Source organism: Pseudorca crassidens, chromosome 14 (assembly GCF_039906515.1).
Source record: "Pseudorca crassidens isolate mPseCra1 chromosome 14, mPseCra1.hap1, whole genome shotgun sequence".
Taxonomy (NCBI): domain Eukaryota; kingdom Metazoa; phylum Chordata; class Mammalia; order Artiodactyla; family Delphinidae; genus Pseudorca; species Pseudorca crassidens.
The window spans coordinates 57365284-57392971 of record NC_090309.1 but is presented as its reverse complement, the minus strand read 5'-3'; the positions used below and the strand labels follow the sequence as shown (position 1 = coordinate 57392971).

Sequence of the window (27688 nt, the reverse complement as noted above, 5' to 3'; positions counted from 1 at the left end):
ATATAAAATATATAGGGGGACAGGCTCTTCTGAACTCTGGCTCTGCCAGCTCTCTGAACCCTAGCCCCCCCCAATCCCTCTAAGACCTGGGTAATGCCTGACAGCGGTGAGAAGGTACAAACCTAGATACTCCCATTTAAAAAAGGAAGCTATCTTACACATCAATACCTTTTTTTCCCAAAAGTTTTATTGGGGGAAAACTACAAAACATTTACAGTACAATGTTTACAGTCACAATTTGTAGTGAACTGATTCCCCAAATATATTACAACTCAAGTTGACTTAACCTTGTTACATTCAAATACCTACTTCTGTCAAAGTAGTCCAGAATACATACATACATAGTGCTCCAACTGTACCTACGTACAAACAAACTACATCTACTGCTCATTCATCCGCTGTCCAGGAAAGCATTCCTGCCTTTCCACACGGAAAAAAAAAAAAAAAGTACAAGTTTTGGAATTTTCTGTAATTAAACAAGGCATATTCATGTACTACATATCATTTTAGCACTAAGAGGTGGCCTCTTCACTTTATAGCTATATAAAAAAAAAGTGGTAAAAATCTTTTCCTTTTGTGCAGTTGAACCCATCCTACATTCAAATTCTCTCAAGCACTAATAGACAAAATACTTATTTGGTTGAGAAAGATTTAAGGCAAGTTCTGGCCCTTCCAAAGGCACTGTGAGATTACCCTCCCCCCCCATTATTGCTACATGTCTTTATATGCAGAGTATGTCACAGTAGAACTGGTGGAATAAGCAAACAAAAACCATTTTCTGCTGATTTATAAAGATGGAATGAGAAAAGCATGCCACATGTAAGCCTGATTGCAAAGTATGTGGTCACTTTTTTTCTTTTAAAGTTGGATGGGCTACAACCATGATACATTCTAAGAAAAACTCATAAGATATTCCTCAAACTACTTCCACAGCATCAAGATAAGATTTCCGTAAAGAAACCATGCAATCTTTCAAAATTTACGTAAACAAGGAAAGAAATTAATGAAATAAATATTACATACAATCTCTTAAATTAAGAATTTTTTTTACTCATTTACAATAAAATAACCAAGTGAAGTTACAAAAGGCATATATTACTGTGAAAAGAACATACACTCCACATTTTGCCGATTAATAATGGCAATCATAATTTAACATAATAAAAGAATATATATCTATTGCTTTTCATCATACTTGATAAATACAGTATGAACAAAATTTTCAATGTATACTTTTCACAAGATAATAAATAAGTTAAATAGTTTTTTCATATTGAGTTGTGGTGCAGTGGTGCGAATCAACTCAAAACAGCTAAAAATTCAGCAGTTATTCCCCAACAATTACAAACTAAGCTCTGCCCAAGGCTTCCAGAAAGAGCAGACAAAACGGTTCTAACTTAAACATCCACTAAGTGGTGGCAATGAAACCAGGAACCAGTATGAAACTTTGGAATGCAAGGTTTTTTTTCTTCCAGACATATATAACTTTGTTAAAAAACACCCATGGAGCTGAGGTCTACTATCAAGGCATATTCTTGGCAGAATATTGGATTCTAAAAGCTTATAGGTTTAGCAAGGTGTTGGCTGGCTTGTTTGTTTACACTGGTCTGAGACAATTAGGAACCTCTCTCAAAATAAGAGTCCCCACATCTGGACTGTAACTAATGCTTTGCAAGTGAAGATATGGAATGGTGGTTGGTAGCTGCTGGTGCCGGGTTGATTTTTCCTAAAGTCCCAAACTCATCGGAGACCTAAAAAAGTTTGTGTTTGGTTTTTGTTCTATTCGCATCACAACTGCTCTGTTGTGAATATTTTGTTCAATACAAAAAGTTCGTAGGCTTTTTTTCGCTCAACAAGAATGAAACTTCGTAATAATAATAAAAATAATAATAAAAAACAAAACAAAACAAGAGGAAACCGAAAGGGGAGGGGTGGGGGCCCCTCCCGGCACACAAGTTCGAGTCCAAGTGCTCGGTGCGGCCTGCAGTCTGCTTGTGGCCGAGGTCAGCCCCCCACACTCCCGAGTCTCCCTGCCCCTAGCAGGGGCGCGACTGCAGGGGCGCCCTCCAACACCCCCAGAACGACCTTCCCTTCCTCCTCCTCACTAGCGCCCTCTTGCCTCAGTCGTCGGAGATGGAGAGGCGGCTGAAGATGGGCAGGCGGCGGCCGGGGTCGAGGCTGGGGGACTCAGAGCCGCTGAGGCTGCCCGAGCTCAGAGAGCCGCTCAAGTAGCTGTCGCGGTCAGACAGTGAGTCCGGGGGACTAGGAGGCGCGTCGAACACGGGCGACTCGGACAGGCGGCGTGGCAGCTGGAAGCTGAAGGGCGGCGAGGGCGGCGCGGCGGCGCTGGCAGGGAGGGGCGCGCTGGGCGGCGCCGGGGGCTGCGCGGGGGGCACTAGGCCCTGCTGCTGCTGCTGCTGGCTGCGATAGTAGGCGGCGGCGGCCACGGCGGCGAAGTTGTGGGTCTGGATGGCGAGAGGTGTGATGAGGCTGCTCAGCTCCGGGCCGAAGGCGAAGGCGTTGTTGGCGCACGAGGCCGACGAGCAGGTGGCGCAGGGCGCGCCCGGCGCGAGCAAGTCCTCGGCGCCCCCGGTGCCGTACAGCAGCGCGGCCGCGGCCGCTGCCGCCGCAGAGGCACAGCACGTCGGGGCGCCCGAGGGCGTGGAGGCAGCCGAGGCCGAGGAGCAAGACGAAGCGGACGAGGAGCAAGACGAAGCCGAGGAGCAGGAGGGTGGCGGCGGCGTGCGCGACGTGGGGCTGTCGAGCAGCAGGGGCGACTCCAGGCCCCCCGGGGGCTGGTGGTGGCCCGACGGGAAGCCCGAGAAGCTGAGGCTGTGGTGCAGCTTGGGCCGCGGCTCCCGCGGGAAGCCCAGGTGCAGCGCGTCGCGGGCGCTGAAGGTGCGCAGGTCCCCAGAGGCACCCCCCGACGGCGCGGGCCGCCGCTCATCGGCGTTGTGGATGAAGTGGCAGCGCGGCCCATAGGGGCAGAAGCCGATGGTGTGGAAGGTGCGGCACAGCTCCGTCTTGTATTTGGGGTGCCGCGTCAGACTGCGCAGCTCGTGGAAGCCATGCGCGAACTGGCACTTTTCGCCGTACTTGCACGTGCCGCTCTCCTCGAAAGGCCGGCACAGCTCAGTTTTGTAGCGCGTTGAGTTGATCTGGGAGCCGCCTCCCCCCTTCTGCTGCTGCTGCTGCAGGTGGAGGAGGTGCTGGCTGCGCTCGCCGTTGTCGCTGAACGAGCGGTCCCGGAATTTGTTCTCCTTGTTCAGCAGGGCCGTGCCGCCGCCCCCCGACGGCTCCTTAAGGGTGCCGTAGGAGGCCGGCCCGCCCGCCGCCGCGCTGCCGCAGCTGCTGCCGTTAGCTGCGCCCGGGAACTTGGGCGAGCAGCTGCCGGGGCTAGGCGCGGGGTGGGCGAGCGCGTGCAGGTTGCTGGCTGAGTGCCGACGGAGGAAGCCCGGCGTGAAGCCCGAGCTGGGGGCGGCGGCCACGGGTGTCCCCACCGCCTTCTTGTCCAGCATGTTGTTCAGATTGAGGTTGGCCAGGGACTTCTCCGTCTGCCAAAAAGGAGGGTAGCGGGGAAGGGATGAAAAGTGGGAAGAGGAGAGGGATGCGTTGGGGTGAACTGCAGAAGAACCACTTCCAGCCCTCCAATTCTTTTTTTTTTTCGGATCTCGACTCGGCCCCCAACCTCCACCCTTACACGCGCACAAGAATCAAGTTTGCGTTGGGAGGAGCCGGACTCTCCACCCTAGGCCGCGCTGGGTTGCGACATGTGATCCTCAGTCGTGGGCCGCCGGCCTGGGCGGCGCAAACCCCGTCCGGGAAGCCCCGGGCAAGCGTGGCTGTGGTCGGCTGCGGAGAAACTAAACAGCTACAGCGACTCCCTCCTGCCCTTCCTCCCCGCTCCTTCTCCCCGTCCACAAGGTTCGAGCACACATTGCAAACTCCGGCATTTTTCCCAAGCCCAAAAAGTCAAGGAGGGAAGAGGACCCCCAAAGCCGAGGACAGAAGGCCAAGCCTGAAAACTCCAAGGGCTTCCTCCTTGCCCGTCCTCTTCCCTCCCTTCTCCTCCGCGTACCTTGCACAAGAAGTCGATATCGTAGAAGGCGGACAGAAGTGTGGTCGACATGTTTCTGGATCCTGTAATGGTCGGAGCTGCAGGCTGGGAGGTCCGGAGGAGCCCTCGGGGCGGCGCGGCCGGGCTTGAGCCACGACGAATAACGGGCGAGGGGCGGGGGAGGGACCGAAAGTTTGCGGGGGGCCAGAAAAGAGGGAGCGGGGGCAGCAGCTTGAACTGGTTTGAGGGTGCCCGGGAGTGCAGAGTGGGGGGAGAGGAGAGTGAAGCTAGAGCGCTCCTCCGCGCCCCGGGGTGCCCGGCCCGCCCCCCCCCGCGCGGAGCCGACTGCAGCTCGCGGACTGTTGGAACTCAGCCGCCCGAGAGCGCGCGCCCTATATAGAGCCCCGGAGCGCGGCAGCGGCGGGGCGGGCCTGCCGCGGGGAGGGGACAGAAGGCTGACCCCGCCGGGGTCTCCAGGCAACGCCGCCCGCCGGCCTGCGGACGTCAGGCGCCTTCCTGGCCTCCCATTGGCCGCCGCCAATTTTTTTCCTCTGGGGGAGGGGGCGGAGATGCCTCGGGGCGGGGCTGGCCGCTGGGGCGCCCGGGGCGGCGTGGAGAGCTCGGCCCAGATGGGTGCTGCTGGGTGGCGGCGGGAAGGTACGGCTCCACTCCTTTGGGGCTGTACTGTTGGAAATCCCCAGCACATTTAACGTGGCCGGGTTTCTGCAGCCCTGGACGTGTCTTTCCCCGCCCGGTCCTGCTAGGCGAAATTGCGGAGCTTTTCTCTCCCACCCTCGGTTTTATACTGGGCGCGGGAATTGCAAAATGCAAGAATATTGCAACCGTCCGCGCGGCCCGGCTGTTTTTGCTAAGGGAGCTCCGGCCGGGGGGCGGGGACTCTGGGCCCGAGTCTGACCGGTAGTGGCTCCATCCCGACTGCACGTGGAGACGCGGTGGGGGTGGGGCCGGAGCGGCCACGCGGGAGGCTGCCAGGGCAGGCAGTCTCGCCCGGAGGAGCCTGGGCCGGTTCCTCCGCCCCTCTTCCCGCCCAGCCTGCAGTAAACAGGGCTTGAGCGCCGAGCCCTGCCGGGCAGGGCTGAGTGTCTGAGGACAAGGCGCTGGCTTTGCTAATCACATCACAAGACCTTGAGCCAGGGCCAAAGGCGCGGAGTGGCGCGGGGCGTCCCGGGCGGGGGAGCCGGCTGGGAGGACGGGAGGAAAGGCCAGGAGAGCCGCGCAGGCATGGAGGCACTTCCCAACGCCTCGTCCGTCTGCTGGTCTGTCCGGCTTTCCCCTGCCCTCCTGGGGGTTGTGGTACAGCTGCCAGCCGAGGCTCCCGCCCTCCCGCCGCAGCCTTGGCCTGGCGCGCCCTCCTAGCCCCTTAACTCCCGGGCCGTTGAGGGCGCCGCGCCCCGCCTTAACTCGTTGTGGGCTGGGGGCTCCGGCTGAGGCCGACCCGCAGCCAGGCTGGGCTAGGCACCGAGGATGCGCCTGGTGGGCTCGCCCCGGTTTCCTTCTCTTGCCAGCCCCACACCCCAAAAGCCCGCGTTGGGAAATGCTCTTTGCCAAGGGCGCCCTCCGGGTACGGGGCAGACACCCCCGCCTAGCGCCCAGTGCAGCTAAGGCCACTGTCAGCCCCACTGGGGCAGATCTGGAGTCCGGTCCAGGACACTTCTCACTCCGCGTCTACGGATATGCTGCCAAAAAAGCTGGAGCGGGGCCCATGATTTCGCACACCTGGCAGCCTAGGTTGTAATTGGGCCTAAGTTGGAAGGTCCAGTACCCGCCAGGGAAAGAAGCTCCCGAGACCCACGCCCCCTTGCCCAGTTGATCTTGTTTCTGGCTGTTTCCTTGTGCTTACTTCCATTCGGCGGCGCTCATTACCTCTCTCAGCTACCCTGGGAGGGAATGAGCCAGGCCTGTCACTCAGGAAACCTCTTTAGAGTTCAGCTTGCACGCAGAGCCCATTGCTGCACTCCTCACCCATCCAGAGAGCTAGAGTCAGCATAGGGCTGCAAGGACTTCAGGATCGGAAACACAGGGCTGGAGTTCAGGCCCTGTCCCTTATAAGCCATGTGATTTAAGGCAAATCACAAAATCACTTTGGCCCCTGGGTTTCTTTGTAAAACTAAGATAATTCCTGCTTTACTCATCTCTCACCTTTGTCAAGGTGCAAATGAGTTATCTGTTAAGGTTTTTAAAAGATAAGTATACTCCATCTTATTTATTAAAACAAATTGACAAAGCATAAAAATGGAGAAAGCCAGGCCTCTGGAGTATGGCCAGATGGGTGGAGGTCTACAGAATCGTGAATGCAGAGCTGAGGGGTCACCAAATCTTGGACCCTCGAGCTTGGAGCCAAGGGCAGTGACCTCAGAAGATGTGACTGCTTCACTTTTGCCACCCGGCCTATACTGGCCCCTAGACAAGGCTGGGCAACCATGGCTGACACTTACAGCCTAGAATACCCAAGAACCCTGATGCTGTTTTGTTCTTTGTTGAAATGAACCACAGCACAAGAGTCTGAGGATGGCCCTGACAGTGGGGTATTCTGAGTTTCCCGTGGGAATGCATCAGGAAAGTGTGAAACAGCAATTTCCCTCACCAGTGCTATTGGAGGTCAGTGACAAGATTTCAGATACAAAAACCAGTGGAAACATCTGTCTCTCCTGTGCTCTCAGGCTGGCTACAACCAGCCAAGATCAAAATCTGGGGTAATTCTCAACAGCTATGAGAACACCCACTTTGCAGGCTTGGTAGAAGGACTTTGGAGCTAACATGTAAACATGGTATGGTACATGCTTTGGTACAGAGTACCTGCTGGTAGAAAATATTTTTATTATTATGTAACTGCTTTTATTTCATTTTAAATGGAGAAAAAAGGAATGCTGGCCTTTTCCAGTGAGCTGGGCTTTGCTGGAGCCGGTTTCATAATTATTCTACCATGGTTATCACCACATTGTGCCAATTCCCTGACTTCTCACCAGCCACGTCTTCTCAGAACAAAAAGAAATGTTCAGTTGGCAACTTTCCATCAAGTGTGGGCTACACAGATGCCTAACCAGGTTATTAATTCAGGATCACAGAAAACACATTTTGAGCTGAATAGTGCAAAACCACCAGGGAATTTCCTGTCTCTTTAGGGCAAAACTTTGGACACTAAGTTAACTTCTTTCCTTACTTCTTCCTACACAGACCTTTCTCTATTCTTCTAGTAGGCTCTATTTTTTAGTGTTAGGTGGTTTTCTTTCAAAGAGAAACAAATTATATTTGAAATATAAGTCTTTCTGTAGTAGGAAATGATCATATCAAACCCTCTCCCCTCTAAACTGCCCCTCCAGACCCTCAAACATCAATAAAATAATTCTGATTGCTCACCTGAGAAGTATTTAAATGTATTTACAGACCCTAAAAAGCTGGGCCAAGTGTACATAGGATTACTGAAATGGTTCTTTCAGATAACTAGGATGAAAAATGAATGTGGATGAGGCTATGACCCATCCAAGCTATGAATTTCAAGATAACTGTCTTTGGGTAACACTTCACTCTGAAATTATAAATTAAAACCGGTAAGCCAGTGGAAAACAAAACTAGCAGCAAAACGTATGCAAGAGCGACACCTGCTGGGTGTCTGAGAAAGAGGGGAGGGCTGGACTTAGAAAAGCAGAAAACCTTTAAGGTTTCCAGGTTAAATCACTGAAATGGATAGAAGTTTTCTGGCAGCTTAAATAAGAATCTTCTTGTTACTGCCACCAAGAAAATGACAGTAAACAGTGTAGGCATCAAATAAGTCATTTATTCTGACTCTCCTTTCCCCAGGTTCCTTCTAACAGCCAAGAGTCTATGATTTCACTGGGTGGTGAATCTGTTTTCCTAACAATAGCACAGATACTTTTTATGGTGGGGAGAGGGGGGTAGGAGCTCTTAATGGCTCTTTTAATAATTAGGATGGCATGTGTAGGTCACTGAAGGCTTAAACATGCAGACAGTAAAAACAAAATTATTTGTATGAAGTCGATCCTTAATTCTCCCAGGATCCAACATTTGGAATATATTTCTGCCTTTGCTAAAATCGAATAAAATTTGGAATTCTGACCAAGTGGGCTGTTTGCCAACTAATCCAGCTCCCACAACTAGCCAGAAAAGGGGGGGAAAATCATGTGTTAAAACCCAACTCTGTGTAGTCAATTCAGAGAAAAATGTAGGCCGGCTCTGGTTGGACACTGGAGGTCCTGGGGGATGAAAAAGGCTAATTCAGGCCTGCAGGTGGCCTGCACCTGGGAACAGAGTCAATATTCAACGTGGTAGCCTCACGTCCTACAGTAGCTGCAATAAACGAGGCTGCCTTGAATGACTGAACTGAAGAAAAAGTCCTCTGTAGGACAGAAGACTAGACTCACAGAAGTGGGGGAGTTGTGAAGGGGAGAAGACGCTTAAGTTTCTGTTCAACATTTTCCTGCAGATTGACTGGGGGAACAATCCACCCTACCCCCAACCCCACAAGTCATCTTTCTTCAACAAGCCGTTTCTGTTCTTGGAAGAGTTAACTGATTCCCTGCTGCAGGAGAGTCCAAAGCCCTGAGAACTGGGGTGTCTTCCCCTTCCTTTCCTTCCAGAAACGCCAGTAACCTCAGGCAAGCCAAAGCCCTTTCCTCCCGAATGCGCAGTCTTGTGAACTCCGCCGTCTTCAAAAACTCAGCAGCTGGTGGCAGCTCTCTGAAGAGCTGGGAAAGGAGGTGGCATTGCTCTGACGCTGTCCTCTGAAGATGACAGAGCCTCTCGGGGCTGAGGGGACGCCAGCTGGACTTGGAGAGGAGGCGGAAGAGGTGCTTGTAGAGGTATTTCATGAAGATCAGGGTCTCAGCCCAAAAGTTGACTTCTGTTTTTTCAAACAGGTAGTCTTCCACCTAAGTCCGATGAAAAAGCCAAAAGTCAACCTTACAGGGATGCTGACTGGCCCCAGTCCAGAACAGAGTCCTGGCAGATGCAGAAGCAGTGTGTCCCCTCCCCACCTGACAGAGGGCTCACTCTCGCCTGTCAACACCCCTGTACACACAGCACTTGCAGCCTTGAAGGTCACCTTCTATCTTCACTCGTACTTCTCCACTGGAGAGAAATTTTTTTCCCCCAGACTTAACATGACCTTTGATAAAGATGTGTTTGTGGTTCTCAGCCAAGATATTTTGGGGGCTTGGTGCTGAAAAGGGGACCTCAACACAGGAGGGGGCCCTAGACCTGAAGGTGCATCTAGAAATCAGAGAGGAGGGAGGAAGGGAGATCTGAGCAGCAAAGAGCAAAGAACTGACAAACACGAGACACTAGTCTCTCAGTATGAAACCAAATTTCTATAATGCTGGGGATTTTCAAGGTCATTTTATCACAGACACTTTATCTTGTCTCCTAATTTCCCATAAACAGGCTGCTTTTTGAACTCTTGGCCTGCCGGGGATGCCAAGAAGGCCAGCTGAGTCAGACACTGGCAGAGAGGAATTTCAGTTCCCAAGACGCTTTTCCTGCTTATCTGGGTCCTCAGTTTCCCTATCTGTTGACTGACCCCCACCTGGAGGGGCTCATAGTTTTCTTCAAGCAGCAGAGACCCTGGAAGGAACCTGATTCTCTGGAAGTGTTTCACCTTCAAACCTAACCATGGGGAGCACCTGGTCACTCCAATGTTGACCAATAAGCATCCTCCATAGTTAAACTCTCAACTTCCAAGGGGCCTCTTCCAAGGGGCTTACCGTTGGAACTCCACAGGCCAGCACGAGAGCTGCCCCAGCAGCACCCGCGGGCTGCTGGGGCCATTTGGAGACTCCCTAATTGCTTGCCGCTCTGTAATCTGAGCACCCAGAAGCATGCTTTCAGCAGGCACATCAGGCCCATGTAAGCCTGGAAGTGCTGCACCTGGTGGGTGTAGGATCACTCCCACCCACCTCCACTGCCCGGACACCCCAGGATTACCTGATGCATGCTCTCCACACAGACTGTGAGGTCATCACCCTCCCCCAACAGCCATCCTAGCAGGACTGGGAGTCCAGGGGCCAGCTGGTCCCACTGCTGGAGCAGGTCACACAGCACAGCCAGGGCCAGATCCAGTGCGATGGAGGCGTCCACCCGGCAGAAGGCAAATTCTGTGGAAATGAGAGAGGTGAACCATGAATGTGCTGCTCAGGGCCAACTGGGGAGGCTGTGCAGGACTCCAGGAACGTTAAAGGCTTCAGGTAAGATCACTGCCAGGGACTTCCCTGGTGGCACAGTGGTTAAGGATCTGCCTGCCAATGCAGCGGGCACGGGTTCGAGCCCTGGTCCAGAAAGATCCCACATGCCACGGAGCAACTAAGCCCGTGCGTGACAACTACTGAGCCTGTGCTCTAGAGCCTGCGAGCCACAACTACTGAGCCTGCGTGCTACAACTGCTGAAGCCCATGCACCTAGAGCCCGTGCTGAGCAACAAAGAGAAGCCACCACAGCCATTAATAAATAAATAAATAAATAAATAAATAAATAAATAAATGAAAATTAATTAATTAACTAAAAAAAAAACCCCAAAGAATCTGCCTTACCAATGCAGGGGATACGGGCTTGATCCCTGGTCCGGAAAGGTCCCACATGCCATGGAGCAACTAAGCTTGTGCACCACAACTACTGAGCCTGTGCTCTAGAGCCCGGGAGCCACAACTACTGAGCCTGTGCGCCACAACTACTGATGCCTGCATGCCCTAGAGCCTGCACGCTGCAACTACTGTGCCCACGCGCCACAACTACTGAAGCCCGTGCACTCTAGGGCCTGTGTGCCACAACTTTTGAGCCCGCGTGCTGCAGCTACTGAAGCCCGCCCACCTAGAGCCCGTGCTCCGCAAGAAGAGAAGCCACCGCAATGAGAAGCCTGCGCACCGCAACGAAGAGTAGCCACCGCTCGCCACAACTAGAGAAAGCCTGTGCGCAGCAACGAAGACCCAACACAGCCAAAAAAAAAAAGGAAAATCACTGCCACTAGCCTGGCAGGGAAGCTGGTGGAATAGTGGGATACGCTCACTAAGAGTTATTAATCCACTCCTGAATCCTTCTGTCTGTGCAGCTAGAATGAGTCATAGGCCTGAATCCCACCATTTCCATGCCCCCTATCCCAGTGTGGACAGAAGCACAGCCCCACCTACAAGACTAGACATCTATCTCCCCTCAGCCCTTCTAACTGGAAGGATATCACAAAAGCTTCCCACCCAGCGTCTCCTGTGCAGGCCTGCTGACAACGCCTGAACTCCATTGCTTTGTCCCTTCCTCTGAACCAAATCCTACTGAGCACATAACACATTAACTCTCTAACATCTTAGAGCAGGGCATCACCAAACTTTTTCTTAAAGGGCCAGAAGGTAAATATTTTAGACTTTGGGAGTCTTACGGTCTCTGACTGAAAGCAGCCATAGACAATATGTAAGCAAATGGTTGTGGCTAGGTTCCAATAAAACTTTATTTATGTTACAATAAAATTTGACTTTCATGTAATTTTTGTTTCACAAAATAATATTCCTCTTTTGATTTTTTCCAACCATTTAAAAATGTAAAAGCTGTTGGTAGTTCACAGGCCGGTGACGGGGGGGGGGGGGCTGGGATTAGCTCACATTCTGTGGCCCTCTGTTAGCGTGAAATCGTTTTTCAGAGACTCATTTTCTTAGCTGGCTGGAGGAAGGGCGCTAAAAGAGTCGAATGGGGTGCAGAAAGAGGAAGTGGGTGCCTTGGGGAAACCATTGCTTACTTCACCATTTTGCCTTAGACAGTCCTAAATACGGGTTTGAAGGGAGGCTCAGGGTGTTGACATTTCTGCTAACAACCCCGTGTCTCCCACCCCCAACCCGGAGGAGGCCTGAAACGTAGGACTGAAATCCCACCGCACAGACAATAAATCTCTATGGACGCATCCATACACCAATGCTTGTCTTTCAATGACACACTTCTACTGAGACCTCATCTTTCTCAAATCCACATCTCCACTCCAGCCCACAGACCTGTCCGTGACCATTTGGCCCCCAAAGAGACTTGCTCAGCACACAGGGAGAAGCCTCAGAGTCTGGAATGGAAAGCTGAGTTCCCCAGGGCGTTGAACCAGGCTTAGTGGACCTATTAGGTGCCATTCCCTAAGCAAGTCCTTTCTCTCCAGTCCTTCAGCATCCTTTGGGTTGGGTATTACCATCCCTACTTCACAGATGAGGAATCCAGGCACAGATACGTTAACTCACTTGCGTACAGTCAGAGAGCTTTAAGTGGCTATAAAGAAACCGGAATTGACAACAAGTTTCATGGTGCATGCAGAGCGCAGATTTGGAGGATTAGCACCAACATTCCAGAGATGTAGGTCTTCCTGGTGAGATAAACAGAGTTGGTGAACCTCCAGCAGGGCCAGCACTACATAGAGCCCGTGACTCACGGAAGCAGCCAAAGGATCAACGTTACTATCCTCAGAGCCCCAAATCAGTCCCTCAGGACACCTGCCCCTTAGGCTCTGCAGCCTAGAATCAGGCTTCAAACTGGGAAACAGAAAAAGTTGGGGGGAGGCGTGAAGGTACATTTTAGCTGTCGGTGTGAGCCATGTGTTGGTCCAGCCTTCACCTATAATACAATCTCTACTTTTATCTCTACTGACTCCCCTGTGTAGTTCTCAACTGGTTTAGAGTCTGTATGGGGAAGAGATACCATTAATCGGCATCTTTCAAACCTCAAAGAACTGAAAATACACATGAAGATCAGCATACAATTAAACACATAGCAGATGCTCAAAACATTCCAGTTTATGGCTCTAGAGATCATGAAATCTCTTCCTTTACCCCACTTGATTTGGTTTGAATACTAACACAGGGACTGCCACAAAGAAAGCAAGCAATACGTTGATAATAACGAACACTTTCCTTATTTTTTTTATTTTTTAATTTTTTTTTTACACTTTTTTTTTTTTACACTTTCCTTCTATTTGAACTCTTATTGCTCCTACCACCAGGAGGGAGGTACCCTTATTTAACAAACAAGGAAGTTGTGCTCACAGAGGTTGGGTAACAGGTCCAAGTTTGCACAGTTAGCAGTGGTGGCACTGAGCTAGGTCTCCCTCAGTCATAGGCCAACCCCCCCTGCAGGGAAGCCATGGAGAAACACTCCCAGTAACCCATGGAGATGAATAAGTCAGACTCAGTTTTATCACTTTTATTCATGAAAAAGAGCTCCCAGCTAAGGGGCCATATTTTGAAAAAAAGGGTCAAAGCTGTAAGTCCTCAGTATTGTGGCACCAGCAGCAGGTCAGCTTATCTTGAAATCTTCCAGAAAAACCTGCCCTCTGATTCACCCGTTTTCCCCCCACCCCTTCTTTTTGTCTCCTTAAGGCAAGGACTGAAAGCCCCATAGGGAAGAAAACAGTTTCATCCACCAGCAAAACCAGTGCCTGCAGCTCAGGCAACATTCCTGCTGGGTCCATGAAGAACACTTGGAGGTGACCAGAGATGCCACCAGGAAGGCCAGACGGATGCACCTGCCCCACCTGACACGACACACATTCTCCACCCTGCACCATTTTGCTGTGCATCATGCTTAGGAAGTGGCAGGAGAGTGACAGGAATGACAGAAGCACAAGAGGAGAGCTGGTGAGTTGGCTGGAAGTGAAATCTACTAGAATTATAACCATCCAAACACTGACCCTGCAAGGTGAGGAGAGATGGGGAAGGGACACTGGGTTGGGGGTGAGGGCAGGATTAGTTGGATTTAGACCTGCTTGAGGGGCCAGATGCACCTCACCAAGTTCCCTCTTTTTCTACCTTGCCCTGGATGAAGACAGCTCAGCCAGAACAGCCCAGATCTCTACTGGCCAAATGCCTTCTGAAGGGGAGGCTGAAGAGTAGGGGGAGGAATTTTTCACTTAACCACGCAGGCCAGCCAAGCTCTCACAGGCCTGCAGGTCCATCGAGGAAGCAAGAAAGCAAGTGACCAAGCAACAAGTGTGTCGGAAGAATCTGTTGTGTGTCCAGAACAGCCAAAACAATCTGGAAAAATACAACAAAACTGGAGGACTCATACTTCCCAATTTCAAAACTGGCATAAGGATAGACATAATATAGATCAATGGAATAGAACTGAGTGTCCAGAAATAAACTCTCACAATTACAGTCAATTGATTTTCGACAAGGGTGTTAAACAACTGGCTGGGGGCTTCCCTGGTGGCACAGTGGTTGGGAGTCCACCTGCCGATGCAGGGGACACGGGTTCGTGCCCCGGTCCGGGAGGATCCCACATGCTGCGGAGCGGCTGGGCCCGTGGGACATGACCGCTGAGCCTGTGCGTCCGGAGCCTGTGCTCTGCAGCAGGAGAGGCCACAGCGGTGAGAGGCCCACGTACCACAAAAAAAAAAAAAAAAGCACAAGCAAAAAAATTAGACTTCATCAAAATTGAAAACTTTTGTACTTCAAAGGACATCATTAAGAATGCAAAAAAACTCACAGAATTGGAGAACATACAAGGGATTTGTATCTAAAATACATAAAAACTCTTAAAACCCAATAATAAAAAGACAAATAACCCAGTTAAAACCTATGCAAAGGGTCTGAATAGACATTTCTCCAGAAAAGATATACAAATGACCAATAAGCACATGAAAAGATACTTAGCATCATTAACCATCAGGGAAATACAAATCAAAACCACAATGAGAAACTATTTCATACCTACTAGCATAACTTTAACAAGATAGATACTAAGTTTCTTTTTTATTATTGGAGTATAATTGCTTTACAATGTTGTGTTAGTTTCTGCTGTACAGTGAAGTGGATCAGCTATATGTGTACATATGTCCCCTCCCCCTTGGACCTCCCTCCCTCCCCCATCCCACCCATCTAGGTCATCACAGAGCACCGAGTTGAGCTCCCTGTGCTATCCAGCAGCTTCCCACGAGCTATCTACTTTACACATGGTAGTGTATTTATGTCAAACGTAATCTCCCAGTTCATCCCACCCTCCCCTTCCCCTCCGTGTCCACATGTCCATTCTCTACGTCTGTGTTTCTATTCCTGCCCTGCAAATAGGTTCATCTGTGCCATTTTTCTAGATTCCACATATATGCGTTAATATATGATATTTGTTTTTCTCTTTCTGACTTACTTCGCTCTGTATGACAGACTCTAGATCCATCCACATCTCTACAAATGACCCAATTTCATTTCTTTTTATGGCTAATGTTCCACTATATATATGTACCACATCTTCTTTATCCATTCATCTGTCGATGGACATTTAGGTTGTTTCCATGTCCTGGCTCTTGTAAATAGTGCTGCAGTGAACATTGTGGTACATGACTCTCTTTGAATTATGGTTTTCTCAGGGTATATGCCCAGTAGTGGGATTGCTGTGTAGTATGGTAGTTCTGTTTTTAGTTTTTTAAGGAACCTCCATACTGTTCTCCACAGTGGCTGTATCAATTTACATTCCCATCAACAGTGCAAGAGGGTTCCCTTTTCTCCGCATCCTCTCCAGCATTTACTGTTTGTAGATTTTTTGTTGATGGCCATCCTGACCAGTGTGAGGTGATACCTCATTGTAGTTTTGATTTGCATTTCTTGAATAATTAGTGATGCTAAGCATCTTTTCATGTGCCTCTTGGCCATCTGTACGTCTTCTTTGGTGAAATGTCTATTTAGGTTGTCTGCCCATTTTTTGATTGGTTTTTTTTTTTTTTTGATACTGAGCTGCATGAGCTGTTTGTATATTTTGGAGATTAATCCTTTGTTCATTGCTTCATTTGCAAATATTTTCTCCCATTCTGTGGGTTGTCTTTTCGTCTTGTTTATCTGACCAATAAGTACATGAAAAGATACTTAGCATCATTAACCATCAGGGAAAGACAAATCAAAACCACAATGAGAAACCACTTCATACCTACTAGTATAACTTTAATAAAAAAGATAAATACTAAGTTTTGGTGACGATGTAAAGAAATTAAAACTCTCACATATTGCTGGTAGGAATGTACAATGGTGCAGCCACTTTGGAAAACAGTCTCAAAGTCTCTCCTGCTCTTAGGCATATAACTAAGAGAAGTAAAAAGAACGTATGTCCACACAGAAATGTGTACATGAATGTTAATAAGAGCATTATTCATAAAAGCCAGTAAGTGGAAACAACCAAAACGTTCATGAACCAATGAATGCATAAATGAAATGTGGTACATCCATGCAATGGAATATTATTCAGCTATAAAAAGGAATGAAGCATTGATACATGCTACAACACAGACGAACCCTGAAAACATGCTAAGTGAAAGAAGCCAGACACAGAAGACCACATATTGTATGATTCCACCCATACAAAATGTCCAGAACAGGCAAATCATAGAGACAGAAAGTAGACTAGTGGTTGCCAGGGGTTGGAGAATAAGGAATGACTGCTGATAGATACATTGTTTCTTTTTGAGTTGATGAAAATGTTCTCGAATCAGATAGTGGTGATGGTTGTACAACCTTATGGATATACTGAAATTTGTACATATGCACACTTTAACTTGATGTATTTTATGCTATATGCATTACATCTGGGCTGGGGGGCATGGAGAGTGTGGAAGGCTGAAAAGTGGCCTCCCAAAAGATATCTATGTCAAGTCCCCGGACCCTGTGAATGTTACTTTACTTGGATAAAGGGTCTTTGGAGCTGTGACTAAGTTGAGCCCGATACTGAGATGAGGAGATAATCTTGGATGATCTGGGTGGTCCCTAGATGCCATCACAGTTGTCCTAATAAGAGAGGGGCAGGGGGAGGTTTGACACTAGATGTACATAGGAAGACACACAGAGGAGAAGGTGACGTGAGGACAGAGGCAGAGGCTGGAGTGATGCAAGCACAGAAATGGTGACAGCCTCCGGAAGCTGGAAGAGGCAAGGGCCGGATTCTTCCCTAGAGCCTGCAGAGGGAGTGTGGCCCTGCTGACACCTTAATTTCAGACTTCTGGCCTCTAGAACTGAGACGATAAATTGGTGGTGTTTTAAACCACCAAGTTTGTGGTCATTTGTTACAGCAGCCACAGGAAACGAATACGGAGGAACCAAGGGTAGGTTGTGGGATTTCTTTTTGGAGTGATGAAAATATTCTAAAATTGTTCGTGCTGACGGTTGCATAAGTCTATGAGTATGATAAAAAACACTGAATCATACTCTTTAAATGGGTGACTTGTATGGTATGTGTATGGTATATCTCAGTAAAACTATTATGTTAAAAAAGAAACTCTGCTATGTGCCCAAGTTAGTTCCAGTTGCTGGGAGGAAGCCTGGCCACAGGGCCTGCCTGGAAAGGAGCCAAATGTCTAGAGCCCTCAAGCTTGCTTGTGGGGTCCAGGCCTCAGGTGCTGGAGGACTCTGCAGAGGTGAATGGTTGGGTCAGAAGGTGGAGAGGAGGCTCGAGAAGACTTCTGGGAGGAGCTGGGACTCTGCCTGGCCCTTTACCATATAGTCAGGAAACAGGTGCTGATGGTCTGCTCTGGGGCCGGTGCTGTGCTAAGTACTGTGGGAAAGCAAAGCAAGTGGCTGACATGTGCTGTCCTCAGGAAGCTGGTGGTCTAGATCGGAAGGTCAGGCTAACACTCAGGCAACAGTAAGGAATCAGGTGCTCCATGGAGTGGTCTGGATCCCAAGAGCTGCAGGAGTCAGGGGAGGGGAGACGTCAGTGCGGGGGGAAAAATCGTCTCCTAGACTCTCCCCCACTGGCTACGTAGCTAAGGCAAGCCCCCTCTGGGAGCGCTTCAAGCGGGAAAGGGGTGCTGGCACACACTCATGTCTGTGGGGGCCAGTGCAAGGCAGACTGGATCAACACTCCGTCACTTGGAAGCGAGTTGGAAACCCAGCAGATGAGCGTTTAGAACTGGTTAATCCTGTGCTTTCCTCCTTGAGAATGAATAACTCGCTTGGATTGCAGTGGAGGGCAGCAGACAAGAGGATGCAGGGCTGCTGCCGCGTAGACTTCCTCTTGCTACTGCTCCAGCCACATCAGGGCTCTCTTGCCAAGGCGGACCCTGGGGACCAGAAACTCCTACTTGCTCCCCTGCGGTCTTCTTCCCCACCTCCATGAAGAGGCCCACCTTGGGGCTGGGAGCTGAAGTGCAGGCTTCACGCAGTGTGCTGGATCCACTCAAAGTCCCAGCCTGTGTCCCCTGACTAAGAGAAGGGATCATTTCTAGGCAGGTAGACAAGCAAGTCACAGGCTTTGAGGTCATTTTCAACTGTACTGATTAAAACGAAAAGTGCCGACATAGATTTTTTCTATGTTGCCAACCTTAGAAACCAATTCAGACCATGGATTAGAAACCTACCGTCTGATTCTAAAGTATCATGGGGGAGATGCCTTCTAGACCAAGGCCATTGGTCAAGCCTCCTTCCCAGTCCTTCCCAAGAGAGGTCAAGTCAGCCCAGGAAATGCTGAGCAAATGGTGATGGGTTGGATTCTCCCTGCCACCAGCTCTGGAGAATCCTGTTTCAGGCATTTGTGGGAAATCCCTCAACCCTGCCACCCAACCAACTCTCTGCTCCCCCCACCCATTTACCCATCAATTCAAGCTTTTATCTCCCCACAAGTATTTATCGATCACCAGATAGGGGGCTGGGAGGGAGGGGGGACTGTGAGAAACATGAGGAAAATTCCAGGCCCTTCTCTCAGAGAGCAGATAGTTTAGTCAGAGGCAAGCTGACACCTATAAAGTGTTAGGAAATAGTCCAAGATGGTGCATGACAGGGACTAATTATACCATTACTAGCAGTAATGAAAGGAGAAAAAAAAAGTGGGGAGTGGGAGGAGGGAGAGCTTCACGGAGAGGAAACTCGGGCAGGCAGGGGCCAAGCATAGCTGGGATGAAAAGGAGGTGCAGGGAGATTAGACCTGCCTGTTGAAGAGGGGGGTTTGGGGGAGCTGGAGGTGAAGATGGAGGGGCAGACGGCCTAGAGCAGGCTTGCGGGGGCAGAGTTGAGTGAGTACAACTGTGCTTCTTTTTTTGTGAGTGAAAATATTTTAAGGTTTCACTAAGCTGTTTCCAGACAACTTCATCACTTCCAGTCTTCTCCACAGATTCCTGCACATCCCCCTCAGCAGGGCAAGAGCCTGTATTTTAACTAGTCATGAGAAACAAGTGTGGAACCGAAGCTGGTTCAGCTGCTGACTCTGCCATTCAACTCTTGCAGGGTCTCCAGGAACCTCACTGCCTGACCCTCTGACCCTCTACCCCTGCTGACCCTCTGCCCCTAGAGCCGAGGCTCTCCACTCCCCAGGGCCCTCGGAGCCAGGGCTCAGAGGTGGGATCTCCAGGCATTGCGGTCAGTGAGAGGATTTCCTAACCCATCAAAGGTCATCATCTCAGACTTACTTTACCATGAAACAGAGCTCCCAGATGACCCTGACCTGAGACAGATGACCCAGAGGAAGGTCTGTCCTAAGGAATGGAGAGAGGTGGCCCCTCCAGCAGCTCTGATGAGCCCAGCAGGAAGTCTGGGTCGGGGAACATGGGTATTCGCAGTATTAGTCTCTGTTCTTTAGCTGAATGTTTTGAAAATTTCATCAAAGAAGATGCGAATGTGCCAGTCGATGCTCCCAAGGGCAGCCCAGCAGGCACTGAGACCACTGCCCACGCACTCACGGATCTACGTCGTGCCCTGGATGAGTCAGCCCCTCCCCTCACTCCCTCTTGGCCATGGTACTAAGTCTGGCTGGGAACTCAGACTTCAGCTGGCCCAGGTGGACCCCTCTTCCTCCTCCTACTTCTGTTTCTTCTTTTTGTTTTTTAAGCCCTGAAAACCACTGTATAAAAGACCGTACACGTAGGACTTCCCTGGTGGCGCAGTGGTTAAGAATCTGCCTGCCAGTGCAGTGGACACGGGTTCAAGCTCTGGTCCGGGAAGATCCCACATGGTGTGGAGCAACTAAGCCCCGTGCACCACAACTACCGAGCCTGCGCTTTAGAGCCCCGTGAGCCACAACTACTGAACCCACGTGCCACAACTACTGAAGCCCACACACCTGGAGCCCGTGCTTCACAACAAAGAGAAGCCACCTCAATGAGAATCTCATGCACCGCAATGAAGAGTAGCCCCTGCTCGCCACAACTAGAGAAAGCCCGCACACAGCAACGAAGATCCAACACAGGCAAAAATAAATAAATAAATAAACTTATTAACAAAAACCAAAAAGACCGTACACATAGAGGCAACCAAACACACACCGGGGCTCCAGGGTTCCCAGGCCCTACGGGACCCAGCGGAAGTACCAGGCAGCAGTGCAAATGGACGGCTGGGTCCTCACACAAGTTTGGTACAGCTCACATGGTTTTCTAAAAATCAGATTTCTCATAAAAATCCAAATGCCTAGCATCTTTGGAAAATTCAGAAAATTAGAACCTGATGTCTCTATGCCTGTGTTTTACTGCGACTTAACAGCTGCTTGGAGCAGAGCAGTGGCCACGCCCTGTAGGAGGCATGTGTGTGCCCTGTCTGGCCCTACTGCCTCCCACCTCACCCCTGCAGGCATGCAGGCTTGTGGCGCCTACACTAGGGTACCCAGGAGGGCAGCTGGCCTCCAGCCAGCCCCTTACCTGTACAGACGAGAACACTGAGACCCTCGAACAAAGCTCTCTCCTCACATCCCCCCACTGCTTGCTGGGCCTTCCCTCTCCCTCCACCTCTCACGGCTTTGATTTCCTCATCATTCCTTCTGGGCGATGGATCTTCTTCCTCATCTTGACTTAGCCAGGCCTACTCATCCCTCAGCACCCAACTCAAGTCCTGTGGTCCCACTGTGACCTGTCTCTGCTCGTACCTGTATCCAATGTGTTCACAGATGGTGAGGAAATGCATTCCATGGCTGAGCCCCATGTCTCTCCTTTTCCTGGGATCACCCATGAGATAGCAGTGGGCACACAGCAGATACCATTCACTTGGCACTTGACTAGAGTCTTGTACTAAAGCAAGTGACTTAGGGCTTTGTTGAGTTTCCCCAATGGGAAAACCTCAAGATCGCCAAGAGTCCGGTCACACGTGGAGACAGGATTATTGTTGTCACTTTACATTTAAGGCTGCTGAGGTTTAGAGAACTTACTCTTTCAAGATCACGCAGGTTGTAAGCGGTAGGGCCAGACACAAACCCAGATACAGGCTTGTCTGACTCCAGAGCCTGTATTCGGGACCATTCTGCTAAGCTACCTATAAATGTTGAATGAAAAGATGGATGGATGAATAAACTGATTATTTCCTGTTTGCCACCCCCCACCTCCCACCCCCGGACCCATTCTTTGTCCTTCTCTATCCCGCTCAGTGCCCCAGGAATTTGATCTCCATGGATCAACCCAAGTTTCCTTGCCACCTGGCTTCTACCTAGATTCTTCTAATAGGGAGGGAACACTGAGATTTTGGAAGGCAGGAAGAGAGAGAAGTTGGGTGTTTCTTTCCTGTATCCTTCCCTGCAAGTTGCCAAGGTTCTGGCAGTGGCTGTAACCCCTAACTCAGCTCCCACTGGGTTCTGTAACCTCAGTCCCTCTGCTCTCAGCTGCAGGGTGCTAGGGGCAGTGGTAGTTTCCTACCGCTGCTGGTCTCTAAGTGCCTCCCTTCACCTGGCAGTTCTCAACCTCGACATGTTACCCCCAGGGGACATCTGCCAATATCTGGAGACATTTTTGGTTGTCACAATTCAGAGGAGGTGGTGCTACTGGCATTGGTGGGTAGAGGCCGGGGAGGCTGCTAACCATCCTACAATGCCCAGGACAATCCCTTCTCCAAAATGTTGACAGTGCAGAGGCTGAGAAACCCTGCTTTAACCCTACCCACAACCTTGCACAACTGCAAAGAGTCCCTTCAGTGAAGTCTCTTGAAGTAAACACATGGAGGGAGGGATGGAGCTCTTCAGTGTTCATCAGGAACCAGAGGCCTGGGTCTCCACCTGGGGCAGAGGAGGAGGCACCCCCCTTTTCTGGAAGGCAATCCCTAGCTTTACCCCCACCAGCTCTCTGGGCAGAGAGGTGACAACAGGTGGAAAGCAGCCACGTGAGATGAACAGCCTGCTACAGAGCCCTTTCTGTTCGGCAGTGGAAAAATTTTCCAGTTCTGGAGGGAAAGGATAAAAAGACCATCATTTGAAATTCTAAAAATACTTGGGGAAAAAAAAAATCTTTCAAAGATTAGTAATTTGCTTTTTCTTAATTTTCTAGCTATTTTCATACGGAACAAATGATCTGGGTTCCCAAAAGTTCCTGTAGACCCAGCTCCCAAAGACTGAGATCCCCACAGGTATAGTCACGTGCCTGATGCAAACATTTTTCCCGGTGACCTATCATGAAACCAGAGATACTGCAGCAAATCCTTTGTTTTCATTCTAAAGAAAAGATATATTTAAAAAAAAACACCTTTATTTTTAAGGTTAAAAAAACTATAATTTAAAAAATGTGGGCACACCTCAAATCACTGGGTAAATATATATACGTATATTTCCCCTCCCTCCCGGTTTTAAAAATGGATACAGCCTACATGAATGAAAACAAGTCAGCATTTCCTAAGAGTTAAAAAGTGTGCACTTCTTATTCAGTAGGGCCATACTTCACCAAAAAGGGGTTGATAAATTAAATTACAGCTGGTTAATAGTTCACTTGGCTCAAAGCTTATAAAAATACTTGCCTTTGTTCACTTCTAACCACACCAAAGAATAAGAAATGAATTCAAACAAATATCACCCTCAGGCAACAACACTGTGGAAAAGACCTGGTTCTCCTAGAGGCTTGCAATCTGAGGAGGAGGGAGTGGCACCCACCAGCTCTCCACCTTTCCAAGGGACTGCAGTTTTGTGTGCAACACTCTGTCCCATTTCTTGTGGTGACCTCCCAAGGTCAGCGGGGAAGAGTAAGGCACACGTGGACTTTGTCCGTGGCTGTTCCAGAGCAGGATAACCAAGGCGTGCCCCTGGGGCCCTGGTGTGTGAAGAGGCCACAGGGTGACGGATGAGCTGGATCCAGACCAGAGATGCTCTGAATGACAGCGTTGGGCCCACACTTGGCATTCCTCTGTTCAGTGAGGATAGATCACGCCAGCACTCCCTTCCTGCGTGGGGTGCTAAGGCAGCCTCTTGTCCCCAGATGAGCTGGGCCCTCTCTAGCACTTCCCTTGCACTTGGCCTGCTCCTTGGTGATTTCACTCTGTTGAGCTTCCCAAAGCGGGCGATCACCTCCACCCCTTCGTGGAAACTGAGCGCCTTGTGCACTTTATTCCTCTCTACATGGTCACTCACCCCAAAGTGCTCCTCCTGGAAGGGGCAATCTGACCCCTCTCTCCCTGCCCCTGCCCAGTGAGCCAGTGAGGGCAGGCAGGAGAGCCTTTGATGGAGATGGGGTACAATGAGGATGCCTATAGATTGGGGAGCCCTCTTGGGGGCGGGGGGAAGCTGGGCAACCTGAGATTGCTTCCTCCATCAGCCTCTTCCTCTGCCTGGGCAGAGTTCAGCAGCTCTGCAGGCACATTCCACATTCCTTATTCACCGGCTTGGATCTTGCAATTTCTCTTTTCCCTTTCCTTGAAGTCACTCTAGATTTCTTTAGTTGATTTCACTATTAGAATTTCTTTCTCTTACAGGGAATTTCTTCTCAGCCTGAGCTCTTAGGACTGACCAGCTCCTTCTGAGTTCTTCCTGAGGCTTCTCTGGCCCTCAGCGCACTCCCTCATACTCCTCCCTGGTTTCCCACTCCCATCCTCAACCCTTTCAGCTTATTCAGGGCTTGAGGTGGGAGAGAGGAAGAAACCAAATGACTGATTCATTTCAGCACAGCTGTTGTGAGCACAAGGCGCTGTGCCAAGAGCCAGAGCTCCCCGGAAGATGTGTCCAGTCCAGGCCCGGGACACAGCACACAGCTCCAGATGGGGGGCTGCCCAGCTCCCCCAAACACACTGGTGGGATATGGAAGGTAGTGGATGAGGATGGTCCGGAAGTGTATCTGAAGACTAGAAATTTGAAATCAGAAACATCCAGGATGGCAATTTTTCTCTCCTGAGAACCTTCCCACTATCACCTCCCAGCCTTTATCCAGAATCCAGAAAGCTCCCTTATAGTATCCTCTCCTCATTCCCAGGCTTTTACTGCTCTAAACGGAACCAAGACAGTCCATGGTAATATAATGAGCGAATCAAGGTATACACAACTCCTAAACTCACAAAGTGATTTTTTTTAAAATTTATTTATTTATTAATTTATTTTTATTTTTGGCAGCATTGGGTCTTCGTTGCTGCGCGCGGGCTTTTCTCTAGTTGTGGCGAGAGGGGGCTGCTCTTCGTTGCGGTGCTCAGGCTTCTCATTGCAGTGGCTTCTCTTGTTGTGGAGTATGGGCTCTAGGTGCGTGGGCTTCAGTAGTTGTGGCACGCGGGCTCAGTAGCTGTGGCTTGAGGGCTCTAGAGCGCAGGCTCAGTAGTTGTGGCGCACAGGCTTAGCTGCTCCGCAGCATGTGGGATCTTCCTGGACTAGGGCTTGAACCTTCATTGGCAGGTGGATTCTTAACCACTGCGCCACGAGGGAAGTCCCTCACAAAGTGATTTTAAGATATATAAACAGTGCTCAAAATGTAAGTGCCTGTGATTTCAAAGTTTCTGGGGAGTTTGTACCTTGAGATTGAGCTCACTCCCAGGTTACCCAAGGTCTTCCCTATCTGTGGCCAACATTCCCCAGCAGCCTCCCTGGAACTGCGGTTGGCCTCCCAAAGGCATCGGAACCACCTGCTGCCATGACCTGGGGCTGGGGGAGGTGAGGCTGAGGCTGGAGAAGCCTGAAGGGAGGGAAGCGAAAGGAAGGGAGAGGCCACAGAAAATCTCTTTTTTTAAGAACAAGCCAAGGAAGCCATGACCATTCAGAGAATACAGAGCAGTGAGGCTCTGGGTTTTTAGCAACTAAAAAGGAGAAAAGGTCAAACTGTGGCAGGATGGATGTAAATGAGCTGCTAGGAAGAGCATCTGGGTCTTAAGGGTTTTGAGGCCCTGGAGTTCACTGCCCACAACAGCTCCTTTGCTTTCAGCATCAGCCCTTCGGTGGGGAGGGTGGGAGGAGGCATTAGGAGGAGGAGGAACTCTGGGAAGAAGCCGGTTGTTTTTGACCTTGAGGATGTTTTGATTTTGCCATGAATGTTACTGGTAAAAACAATCAACATAAAACTAAACTGACAGTGGCTAAATAGCACAAGATAAAATTCATAATAATCGACCAAAGAAGTCATTCTCTTTGTGACCCTGAAAACTGCAAATGATGATAATAATAACTAGGGGGGAAAATGTGACTTGGTGGAAACGAACATACAAACACAAACAAAAAAAAAACTTGACGAAGTCTAAAACCAGGTATGGTAAAACTCTTACTAAAATTTTTGACTTAAAAAGCAAACCTTCACTGCCAAATTTATAGATAAAATAGTTGATACTTAGGAAAATAAGGGAGAACATTAGAAAATTTTAACTGCTCTATAAAGAAAATTGATCAAGGAATTAAATTGGCTTGATGGAGTTACACTGGAAAATAATTTCTTGATGAAAATTTATTAATGTTGGTATAATTCAGATTAAAAATTTGTACTTACATGGAGTTGCCATGTTTTCCAACTCAAAATGGTGAGGTCAAAACACACTGAACTCATTTTGAAATTTCGGTTGGCTTGAAGGGACAGAAAGGAAGCAAGTCTCTGAATTTCGTCCTTGCTCAAGGAGTACTCTGGTCTGCTCCCAGAGCCTTTCTGTCCCTAAACTCATAGCCTCCCACCTCTCATCTGAATCCAGTCTCTGGCAGTGTGAGCAGTGCTTTGGCACTCTCTCCTCAGCTACTTCCTGCCCTTTCTTCTCAGGGGCAGCTCATCCCTGGCCCTCACCTCTGTATCCACAGTTACCTGTCCTGAAAATTTTATCTCTCCATCCCCACTGCCACTCTGAGGTGCACCCTCACCAGTCTTCCTTCTGGAATCATGGCAACCTTCCCAGCCTCCTTGCTTCCAGTCTTATCTTTCTTGTCTCTAAGCCATCCTCTACCCTAAGGTCTGGGTGACCTTTCTAGCACTTCCTTTAAAAGTCTCCAGTGGCTCCTCAAAGCCCAAGTGTCCTAACTCCTTAGCATGAAAGGTTCTTTCTGCCTGGCTCCCCTGCCCCCATAGTTACAGGACTAAGTACGTCCATGGCTCTCTTGTATCACACCTCCATCACTAGTAGATTGGCCATACCAGGCTTTAGATCCACATCTTCCTTCATTCTGGACTGTTGAGTCCCTCTCTCACTAAGTTCTTCCCTTGCCTTAGTCCAACCTTTTCAGCATCTCTTTGGTGACCTCTTCATTTCAAGAGAGACTCCTGGTTCCTCAGCCTTATTCCTTCAGTTTCTTTCCAGATCTAGCAGAATGAGGTCAATGTGTCTTAGAGGGTGAGTATGGGGCAGTACACACCTGCTATTCCTTGTCAGAGCAGACCTAGGAGAATCCATCAAGAAAGGACCTCCAGTTCCTCAAAAAGTTAAACACAGAATTCCCATATAATTCAGCAATTTCACTCCTAGGGATACATCCAAAAGAACTGAAAACAAGTACTCGGACAACAACTTGTACATGAATGTTCACAGCAGCATTATTCACAATAGTCAAAAGGTGGAAACAATCCAAATGTCCATCATTGGATGAACAGATAAACAAAATATGGTATATCCATACAACAGAATATTACTTGGGCATAAAATAAATGAAGTACTGATACATGCTACAACATGGATGAAGCTGGTAAACATTATGCCTAGTGAAAAAGGGCAGGCAGAAAAGGTCATACATTATATGATTCCATTTATATGAAATACCCAGCATAGGAAAATTGATGGACACAGAAAGCAGACTGGTGGTTGCAAGGAGCTGGAAGGGGAGGTTAGGATAGGGAGTGACTGCTTAATGGACGTGGGATTTTTGGGGGGTGATGGTGACAACCATCACCACCTTCTAGTTTCTAGTTCTGAAACTAGAGGGTGGTGATGGTTGCACAATATTATGAATTACTCAATGCCACTGAAGAGTATACTTTATAATGGTTAATTGTAGGTTACGTGTATTTCACTTTAATAAAAAAAAAAAAAGACAAAAAAGAAAACACCTCTTTGGGGATGGAGCCAGAGGGTGTGCCAAGAACAGAGGATGCCGGGTAATTCAATTCCGTACGCTTGTGGCTTTAAATAAAAGGGGTGGGTAAGAAAGGGGCTCTTCAATGAGTACTGCTCCCCAGGACATAGTTCCCAAAGACCAGCCCTGAGCAGGTGTGTGAGGGGTGGAAAGATGAAGGTGTACATAGGGGTAAAAAGGGCAAAGAGGGAAGAGGGGCCAGCCCTCCCTCCTGCTGCAGGTGTTGCCTCACACAGGGACAGAGGTTTAAGGCTCAGGGGACTAGAAAGGTTGCAAGCCTAGGAGGGTGGTCTGAATGGCCACGGAGGAGGGAAGCCTTGTTTTCCTACACCTCATCACATTCGGTAATAAAGCAAGACATCTTACGCCTAGAAGCACCTGCCAGGTAAGACTCACATGTAAGTGGAGCCCGTGAAATAGAGTTTTATGCACAGAGCAGAGATCAGATCACAAAGCTGTAAGGAGAAATCTTTTTACCCGAAT

At 49.3% G+C, this 27688-nt stretch overlaps 2 protein-coding genes and 1 long non-coding RNA gene across 6 annotated transcripts in view; 1 reads left to right on the top strand and 2 right to left on the bottom strand.

Moving 5' to 3' along the window:
* Positions 1–165: 165 nt before the first annotated feature.
* On the bottom strand, positions 166–4446 carry ZFP36L2 (ZFP36 ring finger protein like 2). Its single transcript, XM_067703126.1, has 2 exons — positions 4079–4446; positions 166–3554 (listed from the first exon to the last, which is right to left on the bottom strand). Exons 1-2 carry the CDS (start codon positions 4127–4129, stop codon positions 2121–2123), a joined length of 1485 nt encoding a protein of 494 aa, XP_067559227.1. The 5' UTR covers positions 4130–4446; the 3' UTR covers positions 166–2120.
* On the top strand, positions 2107–14613 carry LOC137205238 (uncharacterized). The gene is made up of 3 exons (XR_010934064.1): positions 2107–2248; positions 13420–13738; positions 13865–14613. It is a non-coding gene; the product is annotated as an uncharacterized lncRNA (long non-coding RNA).
* THADA (THADA armadillo repeat containing) overlaps positions 7834–27688 on the bottom strand; it is a 314473-nt gene continuing 294618 nt past the window's right edge. For all 4 annotated transcript variants that reach the window (XM_067703121.1, XM_067703123.1, XM_067703125.1 and 1 more), the window contains 2 exons: positions 10016–10185; positions 7834–8964 (listed from right to left, as the gene is read on the bottom strand). In XM_067703121.1, coding sequence (XP_067559222.1) covers positions 8572–8964; positions 10016–10185 — 563 coding nt within the window. In that variant the 3' untranslated portion in view covers positions 7834–8571. The remainder of the gene's footprint in view (positions 8965–10015; positions 10186–27688) is intronic.